Here is an 11,075-nt window from a genome sequence, read left to right on the forward strand (position 1 = left end):
CCCTCACCGGGGGCTGCCTAAAAAAAGATTTTTTTTTTTAGCCTGCAAAGAATGTGAGATTATGAAGAGTACCATGCCAAAAATCTAAAATCTCTAAACATAAAACAGTATTTAAAAAGTCAATCTAAATAATCTTTTAAAAATTATAAAAATAATCTAAGTGATATACAACATCAAAAAACCATGAAAACCCTCCACTGCAAGCATCTGAAACAGGGTATTCTAACTTTTCAAAGGTTTCAAATTATGTTAATGTAAAATGTCATTGATATTGATATGACTTCATAATCAATGGCGTGCTCTAAATGGCTTTTAAAGTAACTGTTGGTTTAAAAGCTTTTGAAAATAGCAATGTCTCTGACATCAGTTTACTTTGCATTACTGTACAACTTTACAAGTATTTTAATCTTACCCTGTTCTCTTCAGCCAGTCTGGCAAGTGCATCAAAACTAGGCATCTCCTTTTTGTTCATTAAGGAAATGAAGCAAGTTCTCTCTGGCAGCACTTTGCTTGCAATAAGGCCCTGTAAAATAAAGTTATTGGCAACTAGGAATCCAGTTTTTCAATAATTAAGATTGGAATAAAGTCTGTATTAAAAAAGTAATAAATGCAGATAGTTTTTTACCCCAAAACTTGGACTCAAAATGTTAAGAATAAAGAAAAGTCCTGTATTTTAGTCAGCTTTATAGGAGCTAGTCTCCTTGTACATTTTCTGAAAAAGCATGCTCTCTGCCACTCACTGTATCGTAGCTCCAAATGGTTTTCCATGACCCACGGGTGCTCTTTTCCTCGATTGTTGCCACATGCTCTTCCCTATTGATGGTCAGAATTTGGCAGCCTCCAGCAACAGTGATTTGCTTGCTTGCTTCTGTATTCTGAAACTAGAAAACAAAATTAAACAACACTTTTAGACTTTCAAGTTAGTTATCTCCCCAAAGCTTTAGAAAATCACTGCTATAATAGAATAAATGCTGGCCCGCAGGGAACGCCTTTAGTGACCACAGTATTTTCAAAATGACAAAGAATTAAGGCTGTGGCATTTTGTAGTAGCCGTAAGAATTCTTTTAATAGATTCAATAAATAATTTCTGTATCTTACAATTGTCATCTGGTGGTTTTAGAGTTTTATGTGTGAAAGAAGTTTTAGATTCCTTTCCTCCAAAGGGATGGGGAAAGAAGCAAGATAAACTCAAGAAGCAGGGAATACAGAAACAGCAGCAATGTATGTGTAACTTGCTCACTACACTCATCAGCAAGGGCTGGAGTCAGCAAGAGTCCAAGAAGGATGGTAGTCACAATCTGAAATGAAAATCAAAACCAGAAGTGTAACTGCAGGTCTGGCTGACAAATCTGGTCATGAAAATCCTAGTGCCTTTTTCCTAATCTGGTGTTTAAGTGTATTCCTTGTAATTCCAGTATGAAAGCAAAAAAGGATCCAATAGTCACCTAAGTGAGTCATCCTTGCTCTACCCTAGAATAATGCAAACTAAACACATAGTAGGTTGCTTTTTTAAGAGCTGAATCTGAAGTTGCATCTGAGACCTGTACCATCATATACAGGTATTTTACAAGAATGAGGAGAATTAATTTAAATTTCTTCTGCTTAGGCATTACAAGAAAGTGGTTGATCCATTAGTGCATTGCTCCAGTTTTGCAACAGTGTTAACAAAAATGGACATGGATTAGGCTTTCTGTAGATTGAAGAACACATAATTAAACCTTTAAAAAAATCCTTACTTCTTCATCTGATTAGGTTAATAGGGTCTGAGTTGCTCACTCTGGAGGAGAAAAATCTCCCCAGAGAATACCTTTTTGCTATAGGCAGACATAGGCACTTCTGAGAGATGAAGGGAACGGTTTTGAATCGAAGTTTTCTTTTATAAGGGGGGAAAAAAATCATGCATGCTCACAGTGAATTTCATCTTGACTGCAGAGCTAATGTTAGTGCAGGTAGAATGAATGATGTGAACTATGCACCTCATAACCATTCCACACCTAATTCTGAAAATGTATAAGTGTTGAAATAATTTTGTTTTGTAATTTGTATCCCTGTCTGCATGTCAGTGAAAATTATTTCCTGCTGTAACTACTTCATAAATATGGGGATTGTACTTCTGCAAATTTTGACCTGCCAGAGTTTGATAATTATCAGATAAGAATCCATTCGCAGTGAAAAATTAAGTATGTTTTATAGTAACTTCTGACATGTACTAATTACTTCTGAAAGTTCATGTCAAACTTAAGACCAGAGATAGCCTAGGGGTTAAAAAAAAAAAGCCTTGCAGTAGACAAAATAAATAAGAGCCTTTGTATCTTCCAAAATGTACTGTATGTTACCATAGGGCCCACCAAAATATATGGCCTAAATACAACATTGCCACTGAAAACTGTCTTACAATAAATAGGCAGTTCAAGGTGAAATATTACATATATGTGCAAGTCTGTGGATGTCTCTTTGTTATTGTGGCAATAATTTTTTTTCACCTTGCCTCAGCTTATTTTCTGTGGTGATTTAAATGCTTATTGAAAGAGGTGATCATTCAGTTAGGGAGGTTTTTGAATACTTGGGTTTTGTGTGAAGTTGCTCAGTTTCATTTTGTAGGCAACCCGAGTCTGTGGCAGGGAATCACTGTAAAGATTCCAGAATTACTTTTCAACTGGACTCCAGCGCATTAATAAAAAAAAGAGGGTTTTTTAATATATAAAAATCACTTCTAACAGTCCTGCAAGTGCAATACTAAATTAAATCTGGTCTCAGTTTCACTGAGCCCAGTCTGCAAGTCCAAAGGGACATTTTTGGTACGTACTGTTATGCTAAATGGTGGCGATATTCTTGGTTCTTTACAAGCAGCAGCGCTTGTACGGATTTGTGTGAAAAAACGTAGGTTTGTGCGCGGGCTCTGAGGGCAGACCGCACTCACCGTCGCCTGCTTGTGGCGCCGCTGGGGAGAGTCAAAAAAACCCGAAGAGAAACGTGGAGAAAACTCCCTAGGCAGCCCGACAGGAATTAACCTTTTGCTGAAGGAACAAAAGAGCTTGCTTTTGCTGAGGTGCGGGAGAACTGCGGCGGGGGGATGGAGAAGGGCAGACCGGAGGCGGCGTCGGGCGGCAGGGCTCTGAGGCGCCACTGGGCGCGTGACGGGGAGAAGCATAACGGTCGGGAAAAACGGCGGGAAAACCCTGCTGAGGCGGCGGCGGGGGCTGGGGCTGCTGTGCCTGGGTGACCTTGGCAGGACCAGCCCTGCCACCTTTATGTCATTCCAGCTTTATTAATTTACAGCCGTTTAAGTATTTTTTTTTCCCCCGAAAAACTGTTGTTAGACCTGCTGGTGGTGTCTCAAATGAGACTATTTTTGTGTTTAAAAAAAAAAAAAAAAAATCCCCCCACAAAACGGGTTTTTCAATCAGACTTTTGAACTTTTTTCTGTCAATACAGTTTTTCAGGTGTTTTTAAATGTAAATGCAGTTGAATCTTCATATGCTGCCTGCTGTGGGATAAGAGAAAAACAGAGCAGTAGGATTTAGGATAAAATCCTATGAGTTTGTAATACTTATGTGGCATGCTGATGGGTGGCCCTCAGAATTTAAATTACAATTTTAATTAAATTAGGGAAGGTGAAGATCTGGTATCTTCCAGACAGCCCGAGTTACTGAAGTGATTGCTGTAGATCATGGAAGTTGTGTTTAGTGATAAAGCTCAGGCCTCATCCTTGTTGAGAAGGATGTTTTCTTGCAAGGTAAGCAACTCTAATTTTCTGTGCTGTTAAGAATATATATTTCTGTACTTATATGGACATTTTGAGAGTCATAGTATTGATGTCTCTTCAGGTTCACTGGAATCTTTGCTGTCATGTCACTGCTTAGCAATCTCTTTTTGAGTCTTGTTCTCTTCCTGATCAGTTTAAACCTGAATCAATTTAAATTTGAATAATGAACATTGTGAAATGTAATGACATCCCAATTAGAGCAAGAAACCTGCCAGAATGTAAAATTGCAATTAAATTCCTAGGGTCTGGAAGAAGCAAATATTTTGCTTCATTGGTTCAGTAGTAGTTCCCTGTATTCTGTAAAGTTTTAATTGCTACTGTAGGCACATCATTAATTTAAGCTTTTCATGGAATTAAAAAAAGCTTGGAGATGTATTAAATGTCACAATGTGTAATATTGTAGTAAAAATGGGAATCTATGTGCATGAAGTTAAAGTAGTTTTGCGAGAAGCTGGACCTTGTTGCAAACATTTTCTGCCCTCTAGTTGAAATTTTTGCCTTAAACGAGATGGTATTGGAGCAGGCATTGTCCCTTGCCGGAAGCATCCGTGCCCTGGTATTCCCTGCCAAGGGGACTATGGACTCTCCGGTTTGAGCCCGGTAGAGGGGTATCCCTATTTCCCTGCAAGGCTGCTGCCCTCTTTGCATGTGGGGCTGTGACAGCTGGGGCTGTGTGATGTTGTGCTGTGCCACAGGCCCTGCTCAGGTCAGATCCCTGCTGCCTCGGGGGACTTCAAGTCATCATCTGTTACAGAGTCTGGCCCATAGTCTTCAAGGGCTCAAAGGCCCCCAGGAAGACATTTCCCAGTGACATGCAGTTGGGTAAGTGAAGAGGGCTGTGCCTGTTTTATCTCAGGGAAAATGCAGTGTTAAGTTGGAAAAGGCGAAGAGATTCTCTCCAGAAACTCCCAGGGAAGTCGGACAGGAACTTTGTTTAAATACTGCAACCATATGGTTGCTTTTCTTTGGAGGTGCTAAAATATTTTTGGGTGCAGTTTTGCTTTGGTTTTAGTATCAGTTAACTATTCAAGACCCCAAAAACATTTTCCTGAACAGAACAGGCTGCTGCATCATTTATTTAGAGTAACTCTTGACTGTTCCTGAATGGGTAAAGTGTCTCTTGGAGTAACTCCTTTCAAACTCCAACAAAAGGGCCTCTGAGCGAGGAGGGAAGGTGAAGATCTGGTATTTTCCAGACAGACTGAGTTACTGAAGTGATTGTTTTAAATGAAGAAACTGGTCCCAGCCATTTTGCCTTAGTTTTGGCCTAACTATAATTTGATTCTTTCAAGTTTTCAACTGCACTTTTAATTGGCTAGGGTATGCTTTTTTGCTTCCTATGTTAAACATTTATCAAACATTGTTAAGTAACATCTGTATTCAACTCCAAACTGCATTTAATACACTTACTAATTCTGTTACTTGCAGCTTGATTTCTGGGTTGATCAGAGTAATAGTGCATCTGTATATTTGTAATTGGCCATATTGCATTGCAATGCTTATTTTTAAAACAAAACATAATACTTAATATGTTAATAAGAAGTTAAAATAAAAATAACTGATACGCTTATTTCTATAAATCTGGACTTCAGACCGTATTATCTTAGATATGGTTATGTGGTATGTATAGAACCATTTGCTTTTAGTAGTGATGAATAATTGCTTAAGGCAGCATGTGAAATCTCACTGGGAAATTGTACAGGATGGGGTTTGAATGCCAAAATTGGGATTTTGCAAGAACACTAGTTTAAGTCCAAAGATGCAACTTGTCTTTGGAATTGCTTCCACTTTTTTAAAGGATTAGTAAAAACACAGCACAGACCAATGTCGGTTGATGATAAATTTTACTGAGACCCAATAGCCTCCACACAGAGCAGAAGAAGAGACAGATAAATGGTTGAAAATGTGATCAAGAGAAGATTATCAAGGAGAAAAATCTTGTTTGTGGGTACACAGTTCTACGAATTTTCTTCCCCAAAACTTTGTCAGGAATAGTTAATCACAGCAATAGACAGGCGGTTCAATTAAGATTAACTTTCAGACATGAAACATCTTGCTTTAAGAAGTTTGATCCTGAAAGAAAAGGAAAAACTGATTAGGTTTGGACTGAACATAAGAGAACAATGTAGCTGAAATTCTTCCAACATAATGTTGGAAAAGTACCAGGAAATGCCATTTAAAAATTGAGCTGCATCTTTCTAAACTTATACTACAAGCAACTGTTAGTGCACTCTTTTTAGACAAATCTAAGCTGCAAATTGGGTTTTGAATCTCAAAATCGTGCTGTGGCAGGACCAGTGGTAGCTAGGTATTATATATGCATGAAATTACCTAAAAAATTCAGACTTGTGTCAACAGCTAGAGCCCAAAACCTTCCTGAAAAAGCCTGGTCTTCAAGTTGTATGCAGAAGAGTGACAGACCTGCTTTTTTTTTCCTTATGTACGCATTCACTGATTTATAAAAAGTCATAGAAAACCACACGACTTCAATAATTTACTTGCTCATCTTCACTTAAATCTTTTTCATCCTTATTCGTAATCTTGTTAATCTTTATTTTGGTATACAAAACACTGTTACTAGTATACTCACCAGCAGCTGGGTAAGCAAGGAAGAGGGAATTCCTCTGCAGAGAGCTTAAATGCGTTTTCTGTATGGGCGCAAGCTTCGGCGTCTGTTTCTTGAGATAATGAAGCAATTCTCTCTGGGTGGAAGTTGGTGAGGACTAGGTCCCTAAGCATCAAAGAAACAAACCCAGGAAACAGCATTTAGAAAAACCAAAAATGGCATTCAGAATCTGTACGCACATCTTTGATAAAGGAGAAGGGGTTAGTCAAGTGCAAGGCAACTTTAGAAAGACTAGACTTTTAGAGTGACTCAGCCCTGTGGAGAAACTTGTCTTCAGTTCTTGGAGCCTTTTTTCCTCTTTGTGGGTAGGGAGCGAGTACTTTTTGCTGGCAATTGATTTCTCACCACTTTCATTCATCACCCTACCTTGTGTCCTTGAGGTGGTGCAGGAAACCATTTATCAAGTAAAAACCTCTTGTCCATTTTGGCAATGATGCAGGTGTTTTTTGAAAATGCCTTAGTTGCAATGTAGCCCTATTAAAATAAATAAAGCTTTTTGTTGCAAACAATGTGCAGTGAAAGATAAGTGGATTGCCAGAGAGAAGGACTCGTTAAAAAAAAAAGCTTTATACAGTACAAATAATCATAGGGAAGGAAAATATTGATTTTTTTCAATTGTATTGTCTAGGTAAATGTGTCACGGAGGCTGACAAGGGACTTTGGTAAAAGGTAATGTAGATTGCCTTCTGCGGTAGTGCCACGTGTATGATACACTATACTGTGTAAGGAGAAGGAATTCACTGCTGAAAACATCAGTGCAGCATACAGTACAGCAGATACAATAAAATGGTTAAGTTAGAACACTTTTAAGCATCTCCTCTAAAATCTTGTTGAGTTTTGTTGAAGCTTAGGTGTTTTTCAAAAACCTTTTGGTTATTTTCTTTTTTTTTTTTTTTTGGGAGCCATAGTGGCAGCCACTTAATCTTGACATCCTAGACAGATTTCCAGGCCTCAGAGCCCTCCTTTGAGCCAGTGTTGACCCCGGTGTCAGTGGAAGAGTGGTGTGAGTTTTCACTGTGGTGCCCCTTAAAGTTTTTCTTGCCATTCTGATTTTTTAAGAGATTAAAGGAGATAAGGATTTAGGTTTGTAGATTCCCAGTAGTCTTTCAATCAATAAAGCAATAGCTCTAGTAACCATGCTTTGGAAAATTATTGCTCTTAGAGATCAGATTAAAGGGGAGATAATTTCTGGCCTTAGAGGGGATGCTGGGAAGCCATTAGTACTGTTGTGCCAAACCTTACATGCAGGCTTTATCTAGCCCTGGTTTTCATGTGTCTGATGCATCCACCTTATGAAGACAGACATGCTTTAACATTACTGCTCTATTCCCCCCCATGCCTATTAGACCAGGTGGAAAAGATGATGTTGTTTCATTTAAACACTGGAGAATTTCCTTTAAAGTTAACACTAAACTGGATGTTCAGAGTCAAACTTGCAAGAAAAATTTCTAGGAAAAGTAGAATAATTCCTTATTGTTTTTTCCCCAGCAGGAACTTGCAGGCAGTTATTTACAGTATTTCACTGTATTTTGTGGTCAGATCCTTTGTGGTAATATTTGTGTCTCTCCACACAATTATTTTAACAGTGTTCGTGCTAATCTCAAGACAGACTTTGTTGATTTCATATCTAGCAACTGCCTTTTTCCCTTGATATATCAAGCACTGAAATATTTTCTTTGATATAAAAAAATGCAGTTTCCTGCTAAGTATCAGACTTTAAAATACAGCTTTATTTTCAGAAACGTATTTTTTTCAGAGGCTATAGCTAAAGACCGCTAGTTCTTATGGCAGCAGTGTATAATTGCATGTAGCTCTTTGCTTACCCTGTTAGCAAGAGCTGGAGCCAGGAAAACTCCAAGAAGAGAAGCAATCACAATCTGAAATGAACATTTGAAATTCACAACACTAATGTTGTGACTCCTTATCTTGCATCAAGTTATTTGCTGTCTTAAAATAATTTTGACTTCCTGTTTAACTTCGTGTACATGCTCAGCACTTTTCTGAGGTAGGGTCTAGCTGAAGAGTATTTAAATATGCAGAAGAATTTTTTGTTAATGAGCTGATATCAGATCATCAATTCATATAAATTACTCTTAACCTCAGCAGTATACTTTGCGCAGGTAAGAAGATTAAACACAGTGGGTTTTAAAATATGTCCAGCCCCAGTTCAGTAAACTCCTTGGAAAAAGGTGGTCTGAAATATTTTGTTTAAGAGTGAACTTTTCACCCTGAGCTTTTGATTTCAGACACGGAGCAGATCCATGCGACATCCATGTGCATATGTACCTATTGTGAAGAGTTGGAATATGGGTGCACAGTACAGCTCTACTTGGAACACAGCAGAAATGGGACTTGAGCATCCTCATAGTAGATCTCATGCCTCTGAATACAGGGCTTATGGTTTAAGGGTAGGCACAATAATTTTTGTTCAGAAGAATCTAATGTTAAACACTTTGTTACTGCTTTATAAAATAATATAGTTTCAGTGACTCACATGCTTGTTGTTGCTCAGATTTCTCTCGGGTCAAAACTGCTGATTTTTTTTTAGATTTAATATTGTTATGATGATAAATTCTTTTGTAATAATAATTATTGTGAACAATTGTTCTCTTGGAGACAATCCCTCTAATATTGAATCAGTCACAATTTCATCTACTTCAAAGGAGGATTTTTATGAGAAATATCCAAGTGTGACTCAGAGTATTTAGCACTAACATTTTGGAATTTATCCTGCAACAATTTCAGGCTGCTGTAAATACCCCTGCTTCACAGTCATGCACTTGGAAGCTTTCATGTCTCGTGGTTCTTCTCCTACACTCTCATCAGATAGCTGTGCCATAACTTTATATAACTTGCTGAGACTGACTTGCATCTGAGTTGTGAATGAGAGAATATTGCCCCGTCAACGTTTTATGTGTGTGTCTTGCCCTTGTAACAGAGCACTTTTCTTTTTCACGTTTGAGTAGGCATATGGAGTGAAGTCACTGCCAAAAGTGAAATTTCACCCATGCAGTCCCATTTGGCATTTTTACTCTGTAATCCCTGCATAAATCAGTAATAGTTCACTAGGTGCCAAGAAAGACTCAACATAATTTTAAAACTGTCCAGCCTTAACAGTTTTATGAGAAAGTGATACATATACTTACAGTGAACTTTATTTTGCTGGTAGGCGAGGCAAGATCTGCTGGTAATTGATGTGTACTCTTACTTTTTATACAGTAATATCCCAAAGTTAAATCTTAAAATGGGTTTACCTTATTGGCACCTGCCCTGCGTTCACAGAATTGTGACGGGCTTCCTGGGGAAGTGCTCTGATAAGAGGAGGCTTTGATACCAGACTGATTGAATTCATTACATACAGGAAGATGAAAGAAAAATTGTCATGGCAAGTTCAATGTATTTTATAGTAACTTTTAAATGGAAAAAAAAAAATCAGAACCAGAGAATAGATGCCTAATAAAATTTGTAGTGATGCTTTGTGCCTACGTGGCAAAGGACTCAGCCAGATATTTTATCCGTAGCTGATACCATCTCTTAAATCAACGGAGGTGGTAATCTTGCTATGTTAAAAATGTTAAGTCAGTCCCTGGAAATCATGAGGTTGGTTCTAAATCATAGAAATTACCGAGTTCTTTTGTTAACCTTCCTTTCTGAGCTTGTTCAGTTAGGATCTGCTTTCCAGCCTTCAGGCACGGCCTCTGTATCTTTCACAGAATTCTAGAAAGGGACCATAACTAGAGATAACAAAAAATGAGTAAGGGAGGAGCAGTGACAACGGGCATTTTATGTCAACTATTATTTAGAAAGTAGATTTTAATATTTCTCTGAATTTGATAATTATACACTGTATCTTCACAGAGCCTCTTCATGAAAGTAGTACCTGATTATGGACTAAGGGCTAATTCTAGAAAGGGACCATAACTAGAGATAACAAAAAATGAGTAAGGGAGGAGCAGTGACAACGGGCATTTTATGTCAACTATTATTTAGAAAGTAGATTTTAATATTTCTCTGAATTTGATAATTATACACAGAGCCACAGCATAAGAGCTTATTTGCCTTGTTTGTTGCAGAAACTTTGCAAAATGTTTAGGTTTTTTAATTGGCCAGTACAAATGTCCGAGTCTCTTTGCCCAGGACTATTGTCCACTGCTGTTTAATAAACTAAGATATATATATATATATATATATCTCCTCAGATTATTTGGATTTGTTTCTTAGCTGTACCTGTTACAGAAGAAGCACTTTCAGAGGTGCTCATTTACCTACTCCAGAAGTGCTTCTTATTTAATAGCAGCTCTGTCAGTCCCTCTGTATACTAATTGTGCACTTTACTGTAGTTCAGTACGGGTTTGTGCACTTAAGTTTCCTTTTTGTTGCCAGAATGACATGATGGGGACTCAGTGTTAACTGAGTTAACTGACATTATTAACTAATGTCTCTGAACAAAGTTCTCCACTGTCATAAATTGCTGAGGATCATTGTTGCAGCTGTTATCGGAAAAGCCAGGGAATCTTACTTGAGTTGAGAAGGTGAGGCCCAATTCTCATTTACACCAGTCAGGGTCACACATCGTCATTCTGCTACAAACTGATGTCTTGCTTGGACTACGTGAGTGCAGAGGAGGTGTAGCAGTCTGCCAGCACTGTGAGCAGAGAGCTCTGTTCTTCATCTATTTTGCAC

General features: G+C 38.0%; 1 protein-coding gene across 1 annotated transcript in view; it reads right to left on the reverse strand.

Moving 5' to 3' along the window:
- The window catches only part of GKN1 (gastrokine 1), a 4,312-nt gene extending 2,325 nt beyond the window's left edge, over nucleotides 1-1,987 (reverse strand). The window contains exons 1-4 of the mRNA XM_019470635.1: nucleotides 1,910-1,987; nucleotides 1,233-1,298; nucleotides 741-875; nucleotides 413-523 (exon numbers count right to left, since the gene is read on the reverse strand). Of these exons, the coding sequence (XP_019326180.1) occupies nucleotides 413-523; nucleotides 741-875; nucleotides 1,233-1,298; nucleotides 1,910-1,987 (390 nt within the window). The remainder of the gene's footprint in view (nucleotides 1-412; nucleotides 524-740; nucleotides 876-1,232; nucleotides 1,299-1,909) is intronic.
- Between the last annotated feature and the right edge of the window lie 9,088 nt (nucleotides 1,988-11,075).

The sequence above is a fragment of the Aptenodytes forsteri genome, unplaced genomic scaffold (genome assembly GCF_000699145.1).
Source record: "Aptenodytes forsteri isolate BGI_AS27 unplaced genomic scaffold, ASM69914v1 Scaffold127, whole genome shotgun sequence".
NCBI classification, from domain to species: domain Eukaryota; kingdom Metazoa; phylum Chordata; class Aves; order Sphenisciformes; family Spheniscidae; genus Aptenodytes; species Aptenodytes forsteri.